This window comes from Pyxicephalus adspersus, chromosome 3, assembly GCF_032062135.1.
Source record: "Pyxicephalus adspersus chromosome 3, UCB_Pads_2.0, whole genome shotgun sequence".
In the NCBI taxonomy this organism is placed as follows: domain Eukaryota; kingdom Metazoa; phylum Chordata; class Amphibia; order Anura; family Pyxicephalidae; genus Pyxicephalus; species Pyxicephalus adspersus.
In genome coordinates this window covers 54,952,715-54,976,402 of record NC_092860.1, presented here as the reverse complement: position 1 = coordinate 54,976,402, position 23,688 = coordinate 54,952,715, and the positions used below count along the sequence as shown (strand labels likewise).

The 23,688-nt window shown below is 37.6% G+C and overlaps 2 protein-coding genes across 2 annotated transcripts in view; both read left to right on the top strand.

Annotated features, from left to right (window-relative positions):
• Positions 1-7,038: 7,038 nt before the first annotated feature.
• Positions 7,039-14,181, top strand: LOC140327719 (cocaine- and amphetamine-regulated transcript protein-like). Its single transcript, XM_072407078.1, has 3 exons — positions 7,039-7,253; positions 10,530-10,613; positions 13,323-14,181. The coding sequence occupies exons 1-3, from the start codon at positions 7,122-7,124 to the stop codon at positions 13,428-13,430; spliced, it is 324 nt and encodes a 107-aa protein (XP_072263179.1). The 5' UTR covers positions 7,039-7,121; the 3' UTR covers positions 13,431-14,181.
• A 2,566-nt stretch (positions 14,182-16,747) lies between these two features.
• Positions 16,748-23,688, top strand: part of MAP1S (microtubule associated protein 1S) — a 23,899-nt gene continuing 16,958 nt past the window's right edge. The window contains exon 1 of the mRNA XM_072404717.1: positions 16,748-16,913. Within this exon, the coding sequence (XP_072260818.1) occupies positions 16,799-16,913 (115 nt within the window). The 5' untranslated portion in view covers positions 16,748-16,798. The remainder of the gene's footprint in view (positions 16,914-23,688) is intronic.

Genomic DNA, 23,688 nt, shown 5'->3' with positions numbered 1-23,688 from the left:
CCAACACTTCCTATATGCTGACAGCTGGCAAGCTTGAGTAACCTCCCTATCAGGCGTTCCCTTTTCCTTCTAAAAAGGATTGGCACATTTCCCTGTGGGCAAAAGTGTAAAACCTGCCAATATATACTATGTACAAATACATCCAGCTACATCTGAGGCCTACCACATATTTGTTCTATCTAATGTGGTATTTTAACCACCTGGGTGTTTCACTGATGTCTGGATTTCTGTACCGAAAGCGGTACACTGTTTTTCATTAATTTTTTTAAATTGTAGACCTGTAACTTACAGAAATATGTCCGAACAAGGGTCTAGTAGATATCCTGAATATAACGAAGTTTGACACAATCATGTAAAAAAAAAATTAACTTTAATAATAAAATTAAATAAAAAACACAAAAAACAGCTGAAACAAAAAGGCATAAATAAAAAAAAAATACTGAAAATGCAATAATTCGGTATGCTGTATAGTAATATATTTTTATAAAACACCTCCCTAATGTGGTAAATTTTAAAACGGAGTCCAACGTCACATACCTATAGACAAAACCACATAAAAATATTTGTATTATTTTGTATTGGATTGGATACAGGACTTTGTATTGAATCCAATACAAAATTTTTGAATTTCCCGCTACGACCCCCGTTGACGGGTGCATGCACTGACATCAGGAATCGCTGAGGGACGCATACGCGAACGCCGGGTGTTCTAAGTCGTTCCGTACTTCCATGCAAAAAGTGTTCCATTTTTTGCATGGAAATTTATTGTAGATTGTAGGCTATAACTCTTAGGCATGACTCACCGAAATATGTCCAAAATTTAATAAATTTAATAATAAACTTTTTTAAATTAAATTTTCTTAAATTCTTACATTTTTTTTAAAAAACATAAAAAAAAAAAAAAAAATCTTAAAAAAAAAGTGATTTGAATTTCCCGCCCGCACCGACTTGCGAGCCCCGGAGATCGTCACTGCACACGCCGGATGAAGACTGAAGACAGAAGACATCTCCGGAGGAGCTGCCGGGACAAGGTAAGTATTTTTTTTCAGTTGTAATCTGATTGTCATACAATGTTGTATGACAATCGGATTGCATTGTAACGCGTGTTTCTATTTTTAGCTACCCCACGCCTGGTTCGGGGTAACCGTTAGTAGCAAGTTTTCTTACCCCGAACCAGGCCCGGGCTAACCGCCCAGGTGGTTAATACTGTTATTAATAATATTTTTTATAGTACTATCATCACTTTAGTCTGAATGCAACCTACTTTAGTTAGTGCAATCTACACATGCACATATGCATGTATCTTATACGTATAGGCATGTGTATGCTTTTTTTTTTTACATGCAGAGCAGTATATAATATATACATTATTGAATTGTCGGTATATTTTACACTTCTTTTCAACTAAAAGAAGGTAAAATCTTTTGTTTAAACATGCACGACAATGTTTATGATCAGTACTTTCCTTTAACTATGTTAATTGTCGTGTATCTCTTAGCCAAAATGTGTTATGCATTCTGATATTGGCTACCATAGTCCACAGTTGTTTAAGACGTTAAAACTGAATTCCAGGCTGATATAAAATTACTGCAGGTATGTATTAATGTAAAGCATTAAGTGTATTATTATTTATAAACTACTGTAAGTGGTATCAGCCTCTTCTAATGCAATGTACAATACACAGGGGCAATATGTGTAGCCAATCAGTTGTGCTGCACTGCTTATGTGCTGACAAGAAATATGCTGACATGGTCTGATTTAATAAAGCTCTCCAAGTCTGGAGAGGATGCTGGATTATGCTGGGTTATCCAGCCAACCTGGAATGGATTTCTTACAAGTCACTTGCTATTTGTTAGCAAATGTTTTCAATCCTGGACCAGATCCATTTCAGGTTTGTTGGATTACCCAGCTTCACTGATAAAAGTGTATCCTCTCCAGCCTTGGAGAGTTTTAATAAATCAGGCCCTAGGAGAGAGAAGAGTAACAAGGAGGTAAACTCATCAAGTCGGCTGCTTCTCATTCTCTATTTAGTTATAATGTGGAGGCAGTGACAAAACCTAACGGTATTATCAGGATAAAATGTATGACATCACAATGCTTATCAAAAAGTTCTGAAGCTACTGGACCAACACAACATTTATAGAAGTAATGTATTCAAAATGCAACAGTAGCCTACATTGTTAGTATAGGTTTCCTTTGGACCAACACTTGGCATTCTGTTCCGACACAATGTCATTGTAAAAAAATCGGTTACTTTTATATGTTTGTTTATGTAGCTCTACATCCAGCAAGTTCAGGACCACTTTTTTTCTGGTTAATGATTCTATTTTCTTTTATGAGTGTCATTTTCACAATATCTAGAAGGCAGTGTGTCAAGATGAGAAATAATAGGTAGGAGGAGAATGCTAGGGCACTGACGCACCATCCCTGACCCTGTTTTATTCTTCCCTGGCAAGGCCACTCTGTGTAAACATTCACCCTCTCAGCATTTACTTCAAATATATCTCCCTAAACATGTTATTTATTAGTAAGAAATCAAGCATCTTTCTTACATGAATGTCATTACACTGCAAAATTAGGTTGGCAGATGTTATTGTTATATCAGTTATGGCTATGTGCCCAAAAGTTAACAAATGCAGATTGGTGAATGAGAAAACATAGCCAAGGCTAATGAGAAGGCCAAAAGTATAGATAGGCTTTCCAAATCTCATATCAGGGTAAACAATCCTTGGAAAGAACAATGAAGGCTTGCTAGAGAAGGCATCAAAATTGAACTCCAGACAGGAAGGACTTATGTTACAGGGGACATTAAAAAAGGTATTATTGCCTACCTTGTACTCTGTATAATGGAGAATTCTCTTGAATTTTTCCTGAAATTAACAGTGCTTCTGGTACAAACTGTTGCCTAGGCAGTTTTCTGCATTACATTGCATATGCAGGGGGACCATTGGCATTACCAGGGACTATACTTTTGCACTCTGCCTACCTTTTGGGTACAGCTTCCAGAGTTTAGTTACATGATAGAGGGATTTACCTTCACTCACTGTGCCAATGACAATGGTTTTACATTACGTTTTACACAACAAAAAGTCCTAATAAAATAAGTCCTAAGCCTACTTTCCTAAATTCTCCCTAGCAGGTAGTATTGGCAATGTGATACAACAATACTCATTTACAGCATTACTCGCTTTACAAGTGTTGTGGTTCATAACGGAAAATCAAAATGCCAAAATTTTTACAGCCTTATAATACTTAATAAAATTATCAGTTTTAAGGAGGAAATCTTCAATTGTAGCTCTTTAGGGAGATGTTCTTCCTAAATTGCTTTAAAGATTAAAGGATGTCTAAACCTAAAATTCTTAGATGCAATGGCTCCGTTAATTTTTGTTTTTTTAAACCTGTTTTTCTAAATTATGACCAAGACAATCTGTCTGTCTTACTTCTAGTCCTAGAATGACGTTAAAACTATGTACACATGAGTGGATCAAATGATTCTTGCTTGACACAAATGGTCGTGTTTGTCTCACGCATAAATCTGGCTGCATCGGCATCATTTGTCAATCTGTGACGGCAGATTGAGAAACAACTGATCAAGAATGATTGATGTTCACTCCTATAGAGAAAAGCACAAAGAAGGGCTCATCCTTGACCTCCAAACTCTAAAAAACAGGACAGTTCTTAGTATAAAGCGATCATTTGTTCATCAGACATCTGTATTGATCTTTAGCAACGTTTCTATATCTGGATTCAGGACAAAACAGACAAGATAGAATTACAAGACAAGACAGATTCTCGTCTGTCTTATTTGTTAATATCATAGGGGACTGATTCTGTAGTCCTCAGAAATAGCTGATACCAGTCAGTACAGGAAGTAAGGACAGAAAATAAATAAAGATTTATGACAATCAACAGGTATTTCCTGAAGTCAAAAATGAGATAACAAAATGAGTGAAGTTCATTGTTGGGGTTTCCATTCCCTGAGGGGAGGTAGTAAATGCTATATATTTTATTTTTTTATATCTTACATTCCACGACTGTTTTCATTATTTTTGTTAGGTTGTTTATTTTGCAGTGCAGTCTGCTTTTTGGATGTCTTAATTCTTGTCCACTTTATCCCAAAATTAAAGAAATCCCTATTAATGAAGCCAATCTTGAAGGGAAAAAAATGCAGTTGATCAGAATTTGTTTTTGTATGTGTCCTTACAACGTCCTCTATACATTTATTGCACTACTGAACATTTCCATGGAAACTGGTACATAATGGTAAGTGTTTTAGACGGGTAACAAAAAGGCAGATTGTTTAGGAGATATAATTTGGTAGACAACTTTTAAAGCTGAAATTTATTTGCTAACATTTTCCTGGTTCTTTTTTACACACTCCCCTTAACATGCTTCAAAATACCAGTAAAAAAGGCCTCTCAGCTTTCATTACATAATTTATTTTAATCCCGGTGACATCATTGCTTTGTTTCAGTGCTTCTTTGCACAATGGGGAACAATCATGGCTGGTGGGAGATGCTGGCAGGATCCCCGCTTTCTCCAAATATTACAGCACCCTGACTATTGAAAACTACCCTATGTAACACCTACATGTGAAACTGGACCAATCATGACATTTTTAACATTTTATAAAACAGTCGATAACCCTTTTATATAAAAAAAAAATGACCTTTTCTATAATTTTTTTTTTTTTTTAAATGTAGTTTGATGGGGAGGACCTCTTCTTTTCTCCCTTTACCAATGTGGCAGTAAAGACTGAATGGGAAACCTAGGACCTTATCTTTTGTACTGCACCTTAATTCTTTAAATATTTGTGAACAGAGAAAAAACAATGTTGGACATTCTTGGTACAATAGATAAAAACAATGTTCTTTTAATTACAACATATAAAACAATCCATACAAATATACAATTACAACAGTGGCCATTGTGGTACAATCATAAATTCTTAATGCATGATTGTCCCTCTATGCAATTTGCATACACTCCTTTATCAGGAGAAACATCACTTTCTGTATGTTGTACCACTTATTGTCCAAATATGGTCACTTTATTGTAAAAACATCAATGCCATGCACAAGGGGGCCCTCAATGGCACTGGTCCTTCCCACGAACTGGTCCTGTGTCGTTCTGGAACTTCTCTTTGTCCTGGCCCAGAGGAAGCACCGGGCACCGCCATCTTCGATAATCACTTCCGTCTTCATCTTGGGTCTTCTTTTTTCGTCACCTGATCTTGCACTGTGCAGGTGCGAGATCAGGTGATGTAGCTGCTATGAAGGGGAAAAAAAAGAGAGACGATCTCACTGCACATGCGTACAATCGGCATCTCTTTCCCCTAGTTAAAAAGTTGCACCTTGTCTGAGAACGGCATGTGCAGAAGGAGAATCCTGAGCCTCTAGGGATGCATGATGTAGGTATCCCGGGAGGCTCTATGCTCCCATTAAGTCTTGAATGGCGTGGTGATCAAGACTTAAAGGGGCGGTGCTGCACCATTTTTACACTCTGCACACCAACATTTTTACCTTACATAGGAGGGTTGTCTACCCTTTTATGTAAAGTAAAAATGTTGCGTTTAGGTACGCTTTAAGTATGAGGTTTCTTGAATGAAGATTGCCTGGGGAAAGCATGTACCTTTTGTTTACAGGCAGAACACAGAGTTCCAAATGGCTACATTTATATTAATGCTTCAATCATTGGTACTATTTATTTTGAATGGCATTGCTACATACCTCAACAATGCTCCTGAGCTGCAGTGCATCACAAAACAGTGCACAATGTAGATTGTGTTGTGTTTCACTCCTAACAAATGAAGGTTCACTAAAATTTTAACATGTTTTTGTGAATTCATTTATATGGGCTGTAATGCATGCAATGCAATGTAATGCATACTCTCGACTGTCCCAGATTTTATATGTCAGCAAAGCTGTACAAAGAAAATCAATAATGGCTGAATAATAAATAAAAACACACACAGTAAAGTGAAAAGTTAACATATTAGCATTATAACAGTATTTATAATTCAAAGCAAAAAATAGATTCCTGAGTGTAAATAACCTGAGGCACCCCTGACCAAGCCAAAGAGAACAAGGTTGTGGTTTGGAGAACATTGGGTGTAGCCACAGTATGATGACAGTAGGGAAGTTTTAAATAGGTATTGTTACTAGAAACTGAGTAGTGTATACACAACACAGGTGCACAGGTGCTTGTACCTACAGCACGGCACAATTATTTACATTATTTAAATTACATTTGCTTTTCTGCATACAGGATACACTGAGATTTAACACTTTGTCTTGATCCTAAAGTCTATTAAAAAATAGTCAATAATTAGGACAACCAGTACTCCTCACCTATTAACTTCTCCTTGCAATGCATACTTCTGCACCTTTTGTCCACCACTTACTTCTGCATTCCTTGTACAGTCCAGTTCTCACCTCTTCACCCCCTGTCTACCTCTGCATCTCATGTCTATTGCCCACCTCTGCACCCCACGTTCACCACAACTGATTGCCTTGGAACCAAAGTTTAAGAGGGACGATTGGGATCTATACCCTTTGCAGTAACTCCCTCTCCAATCTTTCTAGTACAGTTGGAGGTGAATAAATAAAAATTATTTTAATAATTCCTAATACTTCAAACCTTAAAAGTTTTGTTAAAGAATTCCTTACTACGGTTTAGCAATATCCCTTATAAAGGTACTAGTTATTTTTGTTAACGCATGTAATTTTAGTTTATTTGTTTCTCTTCGCAGGAAGTGAGCCATTTATCTTTTCTACAGGGTTAAGCTTCTCTAGCAACAAGTAATAAATTCTAATTCTACAGTGCTTACAAAACCTCCCACCTCTTAATCTAATGTGATTCCCAAGAGCATGGCTGCAATGATCTCTATTAAATTATTGTAATATAGATTTCAGATGTTCACTGTAAAAGTCAATGGGTTAATAGGAAAACGTGAGTGTCAGGAAAAGGGGTGATATGTCTGCAAACAGTAAGTATGAACACATCCCTTGGTAAAGGAATAGGACTGACGTCTGTAGAACTGTTTTTATTAAGGTTAGGTATAAAAGTGCATATGAGGACTACAGATAGTTCAGTAACGAAGAGTTCTCTACATCAGCACCATGGCAAGCTGCCGGTTACCTCTTGTCTTTGTCTCTGTTTATCTTTTAATAATCCTTGTATATGGCGATGAGACCGTTGGGATAAGGTCTGCAGAGACCTCTGATAACAACAGCCAAGAAGAAAAAGAACTGGTAAGGATATTTCTGTTTTACCTGTTTAATTATTGATTAATAATAATAAGGGTTTAATATTTAGTATATTTAATATTTTGAAGGTGTTTAGTAATCCTAACACACTTTCTGTACCTGGACTGACAATAACATAGAACACTATTTTTGTTCTGTATGTTTCTGGCAGGATAACCAAATTTAATGTTTCTGGCAGGACAACCAAATTAAATGTTTCTGGCAGGACAACCAAATTAAATTAAAGGCCTGGGAAGTACACATTGGTACAGTAGTGTAAAGGGCAAATGGGAGAGTTAGTGGAAATGGGTGGGTGAAGATCAGGAGAAGTGATGAGTGAGGGGGTTGGTGTGGTTTGGGTGGCATGGTGTTGAGAAGAGGGGTGCAAGTGGTAATAATGGGGTGTGATTGCAGTTTCAGTGGTAAATGATGCCCATGAGGATCTGTCAGCTATAACCCCTGGTTCATTCCTTCCATCTGGTTTGAGAGTTGTGATGTGAGCAGCCAGGTCAGAGATTGCATTGTAGGAGTGGGGAGGAAGTGTGAACTGACAGGGCAATCTGGGTCATCCCAAAAAAATTACACTACGCTCAGGGCAGACTTGGTTGCTGATTTTCTCTAACTTGTAACGATGTTCGCAGTTACAGGCAATGGACTCCTAGCACAGGAAGGCTATAGAGTTGGGGAATAGATCAGGTCCCAAAGAAATTTTTTGTGTTGTACTGCACACACTGACAAGCAGCAAGTAGAAAACCTACCAGCCACAGATAAACATTGTCGAGAAATCCTGGGTGATGATGTGCACATTTCCAGGCTTAACCTCCCGACCGTTAAGCCCGACCTTCGTACAGGCTAAAAAAAGTTGCTCTTTTCGTTAAGCCCGAGATTTTCCATATATTAAAATGTAGGGAAAATCTCGGTCCCCCTGTGCTCATCCAGCGTCGGGTTCGTGTTCCAGCGTCGTCCTCCGTCGATCGTCGTCCATCGGTCTCCCTCTCCAGCGTACTAGACCCCTATTCGGACATATTTCTGTAAGTTACAGGTCTACAATTTAAAAAAAAAATTTCATGAAAACCTGTAACACTTTTGGTACAGAAATCTGGACCTCAGTGTAACGCCCAGGTGGTTAAGGAAAGAGGAAAGCAAAACATTGCACCTCCCCACCACATCCATTACTAGGAAACCCTTTTTTTAAATATATATTTGTTTAAATTTCAAGGTAAGCATTTTCAAATACAGTAAGTAACCTTATGAACCTTTTTTATTGTTTTGAAAATGCCATTTTTATATCAGACTGAAATCAATAGGAGCATAATAAGTAAAGGATGTAATTTCAAAGGTTATACTTGTATATATTTAGGTAAATTATCTTTCTAAACCCTGTTCTTATATTCACATATGAGCATGACAATTTTGATTTATAATAATAACAGCATTTGCATAATATCTGTAACTTGTAAAGCAATGGGTAATGCACTAAGGACATGTAAATGCATAATAATGATGTTTGCTAAATGTATCTGTTAGTTGAAATAAAGTATACTGAGAGGAAGATAGTTGCAATCCAAATATTGGAAACTTGTAAAACAAACATAGGGCTACTATTGCTTATATTATTCTAATAATGCTGACTGCTTGGTTGTCAAGCTGGTTGTGTTTTCAAAACTTTATGATACTGACAAGGAACAAGCACTCAAATAGGAATTTTTCCTTTCTGTGATGTTCCAGGATAGTGAAAGGATTTACATTGTATCTATATCCAAGACTTTTTAGTTTTACATAATCCCCTGTCAGTTTTTACTGCTATTCAGGGCTCTTTAAAAGATATTTAATCCCTCTTCCAATTCATGTGACAGCCCTTTAAGTAACAACTTTTTTACAAGACAGGAAGTGAAGGAATTTCTCCAACAATGACAGTCATAAAACCTAACGAGAGTTCTAATCCTTGCCCACACTTTATGCCAGAGATATAAAAAAATATAGGCAGGCAAGCATCATTTTCAGAAGGAGGTCAGCAGTGGAAGGTTACTTTACCTTACACCATTGATTCTTATTTCTTTCCAAATACTACCATATTCATTCACTTCAGTTTCCCCTCAACTGTGATTCACCTCAGAGCCTTTTTGGTGCCTACGACCTGCCATTGCTGGAACAACTGCTCATCTGGCTTCATTTCCCCATCAATAAACTGACCTTCAGCTGCTCCTCTGTCCTCTTAATCAGTGCTCAAGCTTCCCTCCGGCCTTTCCCTGCTCAAGCTGATTCTCTCCTAACCCCTCTTTTCCACCATTAAAGTGCTTCTTTATGTCAAGCTCCTCTTCTTCCAGGCACCCTATATGTGCTCTTTTCCTGGCACATCTACCCACCCTTTCCCTTTTATGACACAGTTTATCGATGCCAATATAAATAAATCAGTTTATTTTTTTTACACCCATTCAAACAACGGTGACTGGTAACTCACCACTATACTCACTTTATGGCTAAGGCTATGTACACACGTCTGATGATTCTCGTTCGATAATCACCACGGGACAAACGATCATAATGAAAGTGAAGGGGAGAGAGCACAGTGGGGTGCTTCTTCGTTTTCCCCCTCCCTTCATCATAAAGCAGAATAGTGCTGTATGTACAGCGCTCATTCATACATTGTGCAGGCTTTTGCGGTTGGAAAGGATTGTGAAAGATCCTTTCCAACATCAATTATTTGCATATGTGTACTATGAAGATTTGTTTGTTTTTAAACACATATCTATTATTAAATGTTAAAAAAAAACAGGAAAAAAATAAGAAAGTAAAATATACAAGTTAAGTAATTAGATGTGTACATTTTAGGGTTGAAATGACCAACTGCACTGCAAACATTTTATATTTTTGGAAAGCAACCTGAGAACTGAGAATAAACCTTAGAATTTAAATTTGAGTTTTTTATGTCGCACAATATTTGAACCGTTATTTTAGCTTGATTATTGAAAATTATGGGATGTACAAAACCAATAGCATCACCATTACAATTTAAAGGTTCTGTGCTTTTTAGAAAATTTATGGTTTGTTGTTCTTTCATAGTTGTAAGTAATAATAGAAACATAGAAAAAAAATTGCAAAAAAAGTCTGAATGGGTATGGGTACACCGCATACATTTGAAAATTCCAAAGTTGTAAAAAATGTAATAGATTTGATTATTTTTTAAATAGTTGTGCATGCCATGAATGTTTAAAATATCTCTATTTAATACATTTACTAAACTTTATTGAACTTAACACTAATTATGTATATTTTACACAGATAGAAGCTTTACAGGATGTCCTGGAGAAACTCAAAAGTAAGAGGATCCTTCCTCTGGACAAGAAGCTGGGATGGGTGCCTTCGGTAAGAAAAAGCCTAGGTGCTGCTAAGCTTAAGAAAAATGTAAAAAAAAAACAAATACTGTTGTTGATTATATTTTTTTATTAGTATTAAAACCTATTTTAAAGACTTTAGTTAGAAAACCAAAGATACTTTAAAGTCATACAGTAAAAAAACAATATTTTTTTTTCACAAATCATTAAAATACAATAGACAACAATCATAAAAGTATATGTGTACAAATGTTCATATACTGATCCACAGTCATGAATATCACTGTCACAGCATTGACAGCCAAAAACTCAAAATGTTGATGGTGATCATCTTGACCAATATTAACCTTATTATCAGATTAAAGAGAATTTTTATTCTTCAAATATCAAAGTTCCTCAATCTTTGCCTCTACTCAACGTATTTCATTTTCATTAGAAAACATCATCAGAAATTTTAAGAAGCAGCCTAAGGTTCAGAAAAATTCTGATGTTACCAAACAAAAACAATGTATTACAAAAGGCATATTTAAATATAAATATAAATAAGAAGTCCGCTTATCTAGCACTCATCAATTTCATCATGTACTCAATTTGTTACTGAAATTGTAAGATTGCAGAAAAGACAGCACATACTTAACCAATAAATTTACCGCTAATATGCAATATATTCATATAAAAAAAATGGATTTATATCTACTGTATTCCCCAATGTTTTTTGAAGTGGTATAATGAAAATGAAATTTGTTGAGTAAAGGTAAAGTGCTAGAATGTGGAACTTTGATATTTTAAGAATAAAAATCCTTTTTAATCTGATTATGAAGTTTATATTCGTCAAGATGATTACCATCAACATTTTGAGCTTTTGGCTGTAAATGCTGTGACAGTGGATTCTGCGACAATGGCATTTATGACCGTTAATCAGTATATGAACATTCATACACATATACTTTCATGTTTGTTGTGTATTGAATTATATTTTAATGATTTGTTTAAATAAAATGATTGTTTTTATATTCTGTGCCTTTAAAGTCCCTTTGGTTTTCTGTATATATTTGCAAATATGTAGAAAGAAAACATACCTAGAGTAACATAACAAGTAATACTGCAAGCATAAAGCCGCTGAAAGAAATTGAACAAAGTAAACATGGGGGAAAAATTGTATAAAGGGACTAATATTAACTCTTTGAAACACATAAATTTGTTATATTAATGTTCAATGAACCAGTCAGTGAACTAGTCTAAAAACATCACATAAAAAGCACACTTGGGGCAGACTTTAATAAAAGGAACATTGACAGTAGGAAGTATGGTATATAATCGTATAGTAGTACACAAAGTATTACCAAATACAGAGAAACGAATTTCTTTATCCTTTGGGATATGTAATAAACAGCCAAATCATTGAGAATAGTAAAATCCAAAGATCAGAAGCTAGAGATAATAAGATAGGGGGTCTTAGACCAGGATTCATGAAAGGCTTTGTAAAGGTTCATCTTATAAATTGACTTCTTTATACTGTAGAAGTTTATGCTTTGAAGTTTTTTTAACACCACATCCCCCACTAAGTGCCCCCACTACCCAGTACTAACTGCTGATCTAAATTCTGTACTAAGCCAACACATGCGGACAGGCTGTTGTGGCCTAAAAAACATTTAGATAATGGCTGCCAATTGTTTTCTATGGCTTTTCCCAACAAGCCCCCTACCTACAATACAATCCAGATGTGAATGGAATGCTGCCCTTACAGCACACTAAATGGAACGCTTTTCAGCCTTCTGACAGTAAAATGGTTACTGATAAAACCACTTGCATCTGCTTTTAACATTGACTTGGAGCCCATCTCTAGGCTTAGTTTTGGATAGACCCCCTGTAAAGTTTTTTGTGGACTTTATCCATTTCAGAGAAATTTCTACTAACTTGTAATCAGCTTCACCACTGGTACAGACACTGTATTTCTTTTCAGTACACAAAGAAATGCACATAAATCATGTATCTCATCCCAAGTGCCAGACTTCAGTGAATTTACTCTATTGAGCTTTGCACCATTTTCGACAACATACTTCCTGTTGTCATAATCAGTCACATTCTGTTCTTGCTCAAACTGTCACGCCCTCTGCACTCCTGTCTTGCACATACTACCCCCTCTCATAGTCTGTACGTTCAACTGTTATACCCTCTGCAAACATAGTTCACATCATAGCCTTCACATTCTATACTACCTGAAATCACACTATTTCCACTCCTCTCTTTCCCCTCACACTTATCTTCTGCACATACAGCCCACCATCATACCTTTAACACTCTTATTCTGTACACACTGCGCACATCTCTTTTTGCTTATACTGCTCACTGGCATATCCTCAACAGAATGGTAGCGTAGCAGGGGACAGTATGTTCAGATTGGTACTTTCTGTCCCCAAACTACATATATGTGCTGAACACAGAAAAGAAAAGAGTTTCATTTGACCTGTTTACTCAGTAAATGGGACCCATTGCTACCCACCAATATTGTCAAAATGGGGGCGTTATTACCCTTTGACAGTATTCAAGTAACCCTGGACAGAGCAACAGGTTCACTTACCTTTCAGTACCAGTATATGTAAAACTAACTTTTTAGGTTAGCCTTAAAAGTGCTACACAGCATCATCCACACCAAGGTTTTTGTACATATGACAAACAGTGCTTTTTCTGGATGTTGTCGGAAGTTTTGTGTTGTAAATATCCTTCTTTTTACCCTTAGTGTGATGCTGGTGAACAATGTGCAGTAAGAAAAGGTGCTCGAATCGGAAAGCTTTGCAATTGCCCAAGGGGGACCACTTGCAATTTCTACATTCTCAAATGTTTGTAAGAAGAGCTACATATGACAAAGTGACATATGAAACTGGAAGGGAGGATGATTCTGGCGAGACAACTTAACCTTTTATGTGTTCCCCTTATTACTTCATCTTTTTATGTATTCCACTGAAAATGACACATTTCAAGAAAACCCAATTAGCAACAAAATGTTTTCAGTTCACATAATAAAAAGAACAAAAAAATCCAGTTTTGATGAAAAAAAAAAGGATTTTATCCTTTAGATTATGAAGTTGGCTATTCCAGTGCACTTGCTCACAGATAATAGTATTTGAAGGTTTGGCCTTTACATCCCTAGCATACTTTTAGACATAATTTCTGATCCAAAAGGAAATGCACAAAAATTAAACCTAAGCGTGCCTAAAAATTAACTAACGCCATGCAGAGTTAAATTTGAGGGTGCCTGCATAGGAGGTTCTGGGGGAAACCAGTAAACCACTTAAGGGGCAAGTGAATGAGAATTCTTGAAAATCTTGTCTACTTTTGCCTATGGCTGTAGGTAAGATCAGGAAGATCAAAATGGAAAAGTATATTAAAAAACATTACATTTCAGACTTGTCTAGCAGTCATGCATGGTTAACAGAACTGGAGTTTGACTTGAACAAAAACTTTTCTTTTCCCTACAATAAGTTCTCACCTGTTATACTGCTCTTCAGTGTACTGTACACCTCTGTATTGTGCATTTTTTTCTGCACTATTGTGTAATTTTAATGAAACGTAAATATGGGCATAGAAGCAGAATGTTCCGTTTTTCCTCTTACACATTTTTAAAATAAAAGCAAGTGCAACATTTCAGGGTCATTTCGGTTCTTTGATTGATGTTCTGTTTCTCTCTTCAGTTCCACATATTCTCTGCAATGAATCACTTACAAGTACAGGAAGGTTTTGCACCCTCTACATGGGTAATGCACACACAAAGGAAGCTTTAAGGAATACACTGTTAGAAGCTGCAGATACATAACTACTGCAAAAAAATTTCTGTTCTTTCCTGGACTCGCATTGTAGAAAGAGCTCTGCAGAAATACACTATTTTATTAGTTTTCTTATGCTAAGATGTGTCTTGAGATTTTAGTTGTGACTTGTTCCTAGTCTGGTGATTGGGATTGCCAAACTATTTTTTTATGGACATGAGGCCAACAAATTCTGGACACACTTTTCTTTACTGGACAAGAGTAGAGCTAGCAGTGAAGGGGAAATGTTCATGTGAATAGATTGTGGTTAGGGTCATACTTTTCACATTTTGCTGGCCCTGCCTGAGTGGCCTTGTAGAGCCCATTGATTACTAATTACATCATATTTCTAATATCTGGACCCCCCTAGGTCAAATACACACACCAACAAGTAATAATATGCCCCATTGAAGCTCATCCTCCTTGTAAACCATGCAGCTTCTGATAAGATCATTGCACTGCCTTCACCAGTACCCCATGTCATTCCTGTACATCTACAAACTATATATACTTTTATAGCCACACAGGCACCTATAATTGTCACTTTTATCTCAAATGTGCACCATGAACACATCAAAGTACTAATCTCACTTGTAGCAAGCAGTTGGTTGCTTTCCTCAATGGTGTTATGTTCATATTTTTTCAGAACCTCCTTATTTTCTAGTCTGGGCTGCTAAGCCTAGTTTTCCCCTCATTCAACTTCTAGTTCAGATGACAGAATTGGGGGTTCTGAGCATTTGCCCAGGTTGGGTTGAATTTTGTAAGGTTGGCAATTCTCTTGCTATTGCTTTAAACCTGTTCACATAAAATGCCCTCTACAGCAGTATTTTCTTTTGAATATTCTTTCTGTGAAAGTGACCTTGTCTTCAATCTCAAACTGCAAATAAACAGCTGCCTGTCAGTTTCAGAGGAAACCTAACTCAGATATTCCTCCTTGATGGCATGCCATTCAGGGGCACGGGGAAGTATCTACATTCTTTATTTGTCTCTACCGGTGCCACCACTGAGGAAGATGGTGGACAGTTAGGTTTAGGGGAACCCTGTTGGCTGTGAATCCAGGACAGTCCTATGATAGATATGGCCCTAACTAGCAAAGTATTCTTTATTCTAATGAATTTCAGAGCCATAAACCCAAATGTAATTATTTAGCTGCCAGTCGTCTATTAGACATTAGTTAATGTTGGAAAATGTAAGCAGTTTTTTTTAGCAGGGAAGTTTGTTATAGGCAGGGTATTTATGCTGAAGATCTGTGGTCAAGCTACAAAATCACATATGCATTGTAGAGGACACATAACTCTGGTGGCACCCACATCCTCACCTGCTCTTTTTCCAGCGTTAGGATCATCGGCCATCTTGATTAGCTGCACCAAAATGGCCTTACTCCTGTGCATGTGCATTCATTCTGACATGGCAGTGTGCCATGAATATACACAAAGCTGCACATACAGACAGGTATTTATCATTTATAACATAGCATTGCGCTTCTGCAATAAACAGCTGCCTGCTTGCAATTTATTTTGACGTTCAATTACACTTTAACATCGTATGTCACCTGTTTCTGGAGTGTTGGACAGAGTGCCAAAGACATAGAACCCATGGATAGGAAGAGGGGTTACTACCTATACTGGGAAAAAACACTTCCTTATGGTCTTTTTCCTACGAATAACATTTGACAAGGACAGGTTAGTAAATCACCAGCTATGTGACAACCCCAATGGGCAATGGTAGAAAATCTTTCCAGTGCAAGCAGACTGCAACAAAATTGGTTTGCACTAAAATGGGAAAGTTTTAAACCTGCGACAGGTCAGGTTTGTGACTTTCTTTGCCGCTGACCACCACTTCTATATTTCTTGTCTTCCTGTCATAGTCTGTAAGCGAAACAGGAAGGAAGGTGGAATTTCTACAACAGGGTCACAGACTTTAATGACAGAACTGACACATTCAGCCTATCCAAAACAAAACAAGACTGGAATTGGGTTTTTAAGCACCCAAGCGTATTTTATTTTATTTGTGTATGAAGTGGACTTGATGTACTTTGTGTTTACAAGGTTTTCACACGTACTATACTCTGTTTTATCACCACATATCGGAATTCATATTATTAAACTGTATACGACCTTTCTCATTTAAACACATTTATTATTCTACAGTTGAGAGTGCAGTAGGTAGATGTCTGCTGGTACAAGGACGTGATAAGCCATGGCATTTTCTCACACACATATTCCCATATTCCTCCCATATTCCCGCCCAGACCAGTCAGCAGACTAGACACCTCAAGGCCTACGGCCTCCAGCGTAGTGGGCGTGGTTTAGACAAATGTGGGCGTATCCTGTACATCTGTGGGTGTGTTCCGGTTCCTGGACCCCGCTGACTTATTTTCCGTGTTGGTCTGCGTGTTGATGTCACATGCAAGATGGCGGTGACTCGGGCGGGTCCCGGTCATCAGGGCTGCTACGGGCTGGTGCTGTGCGGAGAGATCGGCCGGGGAGCCGGGTTGGTAAAAAGGGCGGTGAGCGAGCTGAAAAGAGGTGAGATGTCAGGGAGGAGCTGGGTGTGACTGGCGGGATGCCTGGTGATGTGCACATAACTGTCTGAATTGGGGATGGATGGGGCTCTGCCTGCACCATGGTGATCGGTGCTGCACTACACGCTGCAGGCTCATGACGTCACATGCCAGGAGCTGTGTGTTTACATTGAGCTAGGCTGCAGTGCAGACATTGTTGTCATGCCTAGCTGTGACATCAACTTTGTGTAGTCTCTTCCAATACCACAACAATGTGGCCGAGGATGCACCCATGGCTGCTGGATGCATTGGGTTTATGTGAGATCACATTAGGTTGCTAGCCAGTATTGTATATTCAGTGTATCTATGCAACAATGAACACCTTACCTTCTCACTGTGCTGACTACAAATCAGATCTATGGACAACATTGCTGTATCACCTCATCCAGAAGTGGATATGTTTATTGGGGTTCCCATAAGTGTAATAGTTGGGGGTGTGCACACAAAGCTGCCTCTGATCATGTCATAGCTAGTAATGGGCTGGCCACAGACACCGGAGTACATATTGCTGGGAACCTAAATCATAATCTCTATAATAAAATGTTCTTGTTATGTAGACATTCTAGGCAGATGTTGCCCTTGCTTGAATAATACAGCCGGATAAGCGACCTGCTCTGTTATTGGACACTGATAAGCAGCACGCTGATAAGATGGTCACTATACTCTTCTAGTTTAAATATGAACCCATGTGACCACCTTACGCTTTACCCACAGCCTTTCCTTATCAATGCAAGCATTGCATTTTATTTTTCACTGTCGAAGAAATCTTGTCTCTAATGAGACCGCTTGACCAATATTCCACCCAGCACCTGTGGATGAAGCTGGACAGGTGCTGCGCCTCACATCGGCCATGTGTAGCTGGAAATAGTTTTCAGGAATGAATGAAATGTTAGGCAGTTGATGAAAGGGGCGAGCCAGCAGTAGTGAACATGGGGTGGTGAGGACCCAATGATGCAAAAACAAGGCCGGACCAAAGGAGACATGCATGAGCTGCAGTTCACAGAATGTTCGACTTGTTAGCAAGCTCCCAGTGTTACATTATTAGCACCTTGCCATCAAGCCTGTGTGACTGGCCCATGGCTTTGCCCTTCATTCTGCAATCTTATTCCTGATGTTCATGGGAGCACATAAAGCTATCAAAAATATAGATTCAGGTTCTTATGTTGGTAAAAGGTTACAGGAGAAGATCTCCCAATAAAGACACTTGTTGGGGTGACAGCTGTCAGACAGATTCCTTACATTCTGATGTGTTTATTGGGCTTGATTAGACCAGAAGTCTTTCTTTCAAATTGCAGCTGGATAAAGGTTATAAAAATTAACTTCTCTATTTTTATAATAAAACAAATACACTTTAGGTGAATATGAATGTACCCTGTTGTCCATACTCCAAGATGTTTCTATGTTCATATTGTTGTATATACATGGCAAAACCCTGTCTAGCATGATAGAAGACCTGAATTTTTCTTTACTGCAGTTCAGTATGTTTTATAGTCCTCTGACCTGTGACTGGATAGTGAAAACCAGCACACAAATGTGCCCAACTTTTCCTTATTCTGCTGCCTCCTATCATAATGCTCCATCAGCTGTAACTCAACTATCTGGAGTTGAGCAGGTAGGCACAGACGTGCTTTCTTACACTGCCTGGCCAAAGTCCCCAGGTCAGTAGGGGGCAGTGCAGTGATCAGGGGTTGCTTCAGGTAGTCAGGTCTGGGTTCAGCAATGTTTTGTCAGCTGACTCCCTAAATATACTGAATGACCAGGTTTTTCCATCAATGGATTTTTTTTCCCTCTTATGATGCAAGTATATTTTATAATGACAACATCTGTATTCAAACTGTGTCATTTAGGTAGCATAAGGCATCATTTTCACACATGGATTGGCCATCACAGTCCAGACCTTAACCCCATGGACAATCCTTGAGATGTACTGGAGAAGACTTTTCTCAGGGCCTCAACTCTCCCATCATTAAAAAATAAAAAAGTGACTCTGGATGGAGAAAAAAATGTGACCTTGCATAAGCTTATGAAAAATACCACAGCTAATCTGTGCCATATTAAAAGCTAAGGGCAGTGCAACAAAATATCAGAGTGACTTTTTTTTTGTCAAACCAGTATATACATATATATATGTCAAGTTCTGCAAATCAACCAATTTCATACCAGCTCTTAAGCACTTTAGATTGAAGGGAAATGACTAATGGGTTATGCTTTAGGGCTCCAAACAGTTTGCCTTCTAACAATGCCAACGTTTGTTATCCATCTTCTATAATATTGTCAGCTGCTGTTTTGTTGGCATATGTTCTAAAGATGCCCAGACAAACGTGATTCTATCCTGGCATCTTCAGTTAAAGGCTTGTTCTGAAACGCTAGCCTAAAGGAGAAATCTCAACATCAGGAGATTGTTCGAGTTGCCAGGAAGTCTCATCTCATGCTTTGTATAATACTGTTTGTATTGTTGTTGGGTTGTTTTCTTATTAGAAAATATAACCAAAATAGCAAGCATATTATTTATATAAGCCACAGAAGAAACGAACCACATTTTTTTTTTTATTTTTTTTTTTTGTCCACTCCCTGTAAAGATTAATAAAGTGGGAGAAAGACATTTTTTTTTTTCTTTTTGTTTTGCATAAAGCCAGGGGAAGCTCAAAACTTCTATTTCATTGCAGTTTGCACCCCACTAGGGAGACTTCCATTCTCTTTGTCATAAAGGCTCATCAGGAAATCTCTCCTGCAAACAACATTTTTTTCGACCCAGAGCATTCTCCCCAGAACCAGCATCTCCATTCCCTCACTATTGCACTGATGACAACTCAAAATGTTGAATTTCCGCACATTTTGTCTTGGTGATAACTGTGAACTTTCCCATAAGGGATAAAGAAAAAAAATGGAGGCTCCAACATTGCCCTACTTTAATTAAAACTAATGTTTTGCTTTTGCATAAAATTTAATTAGATGAATTGTGGCGGAATTTGCATGAATTTTAATTAGATGAATTGTGGCGGAATGACCTATCACTAAAGCTTAGAATAATGCAAACCAGACCTTCTGAACCTTTTTACAACAGAGGAAGCCTTTATTTCCTAGGCTCAAGGAATCCTTAGCAACTTCTAAAGGTACCCTGGCTGAGTCGTAAACCATTGTCCTTTCTTATTTTTGTTGCATCTTGATGCTATTGATCACTTGCAGCCTCTAATCTCTAAATGTATGCACTCCGGTGATATCTGAATGGTTATTCTCAGGTTGTATATCCTGATGGTGTTGCCTTCATTGGAAGACTGGGTAACAGTCCAGGAGCATGTCAGGGAGAGTTAGGAATTGTCTTAATATGAAAGGAAAGCACATCACTGTGCAGAACAAGGCATTTCCTTATGTTCTCAATATTTGTCTTTTAATTTGATTGACTGCTGCATTTAGGAAAACAAGTTCTTGATAAAGGGAGTATTCAGATAGGCACAGAACACTTTTACATTCAGATCCTGGCATAGAATAAAAGTCGGTTTAACAGAAAATTTCATGTGGGCAAACGATTATTTTTATTTGGACAGTAGTACCTTCATTACCTTCCACTAATGCTGAGAAGATACTCTACAGGATGGTGTATGGATAAAGCAAAACATAACAAACCTTTTAGGTATATAAACAAGACTGATGATTGGTCCTCTGAATTACAGGGTAAATGTATTACAAGGATTGTGTCTGGAGTTGTTTTTAGTAATTAGATTTACAAACCTTTTAAAATGGCATTGGGGGAAATATGGCCTTAGAACCTTTTCAGTACGATAATGCTGGTGGTGCAGTGATTTATAGTCAGAAAAGATTCTAATTTAATGGTTCCAAGCCATGACCCAATATAACAAACCTTCAGATCTTTTTGACACATAATGTAATTATAGGAAAACATTACTAATCATGTTCATAAAAGGAATGTAAAGGAAGTTTGTCATCAGAAGTACACTTGACGCTAGAGCCTAGAAAAGAACTATTCTGCGCTATATTCAAGGTGCATCAGAGCAATAACTGGGACCAAAATACTCTAAATATCAAATCTTGTACCGTACATGATTAACTGTACACTACATCCTTGAAAAATGGGACCTTTTGCTGCCCACTACAATAAAATGTAGGTAGATCATAGGTGGTGGGAGGGCATCCTGCCTTTAAGATTCCTTTAAAGAGCCTTCAGCCCTCGTGCTTCTAAAGCTCATTGTGATAAGCTCACAGTGTGTAGTGAAATCAGAGTAAGAAATTTCAGTACAGTAAAAAAGCCTGTACAACTGTTCAGGCCTGAAGGTAAGCCTGGAGTTCAGAATAAACTGAAAAATCTGATGCATTTACAGGATTGTTGGAAGAAGCCTAGTCCCCTCTCTGAATGCTTTGGTTCTATCTGGAAGACTCTAAGGTTTGATCTCCTTCATGTGAATCGAGGATGGGGTGTACCCCAGTCAGTTTCAACCCAACAGTCAAAACATAAACAAAAGTTTTTGAAACTCATTAATCATTTGGCGGAAGGGGTTGTCAAAAAATGAAACCTGTTGCTTGTCTATATTCTTAGGAATGCAGTTAAAACTGATAGGATGGCATTGTTGAGATTTCTCCTCCCTTTCTGTCTGTATGAAACCCATACATAGGTAAGTGGACAGTTGCACCAGACAGCGATAAGGGCATTGTTATGATCTATTTTGTTCTGCCCTGCCTAAATCCCATCATGTTCAGAACAATGATTTTCTCTTGACGCATTGCATGACAACATAGTAATCAGATTAAGTGGAGGAATTACTTATGTGGCTGTAAATGCTGGGATGTGTTTCTGACCTTCATTAGAACAGAGAATGCTACTTAAGTAAAGTTCCAAAACATCTGTAACATTACAGAGCATATCCAATGAACTGTATTCTCCCTAAACGGATATTTAATTGTGATCTATTAAACGGGCTATCTTAACTCAATGCACATGGTCACATTCCCAAGAAAGGCCTAAATGTTTGAATGTGCCCTCGCAGACAAAGTATTAGGGTAAGAAGAATTACCCTTTTAGAAAGTCAAAAAAAGTTCATCTTTCGGATAGACCCGACCCGAACAAAAAAGTTTTGATGGCAAAAATTAGGATAAAAAAAATGTAATAGTCCCTAAAAGAAACCCGAATTCTCCCACAATTGACTTCAATGGTATTCAAATTCGGCATTAGATCACCTGAACAATATCTCACTATTCGATCAAATAGCTGTTGAATCGAATAGTAAGATATTCGACCAACACTACTAACTAGTTAAAGAAGAACACTAAGTAGTTTGTTTATTTTAGTATAGAAAATAAGTTACAGTATTCCCTGATATCTTTTTTTAGCTGGGTGGGGGGAAGTTATAGGCTGGTGGTGATCCCTGTATTGTGACCCAACTTTCAGTAACTACCCAAAAACAGCTGGGTGGTTACTAAAAAGTGCTGGGTGGTGCACCCAGCTAACAGAGGCTGGGGAGAACAGTGAGTTAGCGCTTCTATTGTGTTTCCCTCGAAAAAAAAGACAGGGTCTCATGTGTTTTACCTCATTTTTACCTTATTTTCAGGGGATGTCTTATTTTTCTCATGTACAAAAAAAATCTATATTTATGTACAAAAATCTGTATTTACCAAAACCTGTAACCAATATTACAATGGTATAGAAAGATACAATGGTATAGAAAGATACCACAGATACCTGTGTTACCTGTGACCTGTCAAAATCACAGATTTTTTTCTGTTAATTACAAGAAGTCATGAATAAGAATGGACAAAAACGATTAATGAAAAAAAACATAGCTTCAACGGCAAACAAGTGCAACAGAACAAGAAAATGTGCTGACAAATAACTTATGACTCCTAGAGTAACATGCAGATACAGAAACAAAACTTCCAAAGCTTTGTTGACCACAAACAGTAACCAATATAAATCTGAGTAAAAGCAAAAAAAAAAAAAAAAAAAAATCAATAAATATGCATTGCTGCTAATGAAAGAAATACTAGCAAGGACCCTTTGAAAGGAGAATCCTCCAACTTCTTAGTTGTAGTGTCACACCAGTACCGTAGGTTAATTAACCCTGCAATTTTTTCACCCCTTGCTTCAGTGCTTTGAAAATCTGCTATCTCTCTGCTCTCTCCTTCCTCTTGGTATCCCTCTGTGTACCACGTGACCACACCCTCCGAAGAAGCCAATAGGGCTTACTTTCGGGGGAGGGCTAATATTTCACCCTTTCATGATTAGCATGCTAGGACTTACTTTTGTGGTAGGTCCTATTTACGGGTAAACATGGTAATATAATTTTCAAAATTTTATAGAATACTGCTGTTACTGCTCTTGTTCCAGCACCACCAGGCCAATCAAAGAATGCCAAGACAATCGCATTCTCTTATACTCATGGCCATCAGAAAAAGCAGCTGTACTAGGAGATATTTTTTTCTTCTTCTTTATTCCTTGTCATCTGCCTGCCTGTTTCCTGTGAATCTGACCCTTTAGTTCTTTAATTCACATATTTACTATGACTATAAAAGGGTAAAATAATTACAAGATCTATATATATATATATACCGTATTTTTCGCCGTATGGGACGCTCCGGCATATAAGACGCACCCAATTTTAAAGGAGTAAAATCTAGAAAAAAAAGATTCTGAACCAAATACTGTACTATTCCCCTTCTGATCACTCATGTGCCATTCATACCGTATTCGCCTTCTGATCACTCTGTGCCAATTTAAATTCCCCTTCTGA

Bases quoted from the DNA above. Each gene is read 5' to 3' on its own strand.
- LOC140327719 (XM_072407078.1), top strand. From the start codon at position 7,122: ATGGCAAGCTGCCGGTTACCTCTTGTCTTTGTCTCTGTTTATCTTTTA. The intron at 7,254-10,529 runs GTAAGGATATTT...TATTTTACACAG, and splicing joins GCCAAGAAGAAAAAGAACTG to ATAGAAGCTTTACAGGATGT. The intron at 10,614-13,322 runs GTAAGAAAAAGC...TTTTACCCTTAG, and splicing joins AGCTGGGATGGGTGCCTTCG to TGTGATGCTGGTGAACAATG.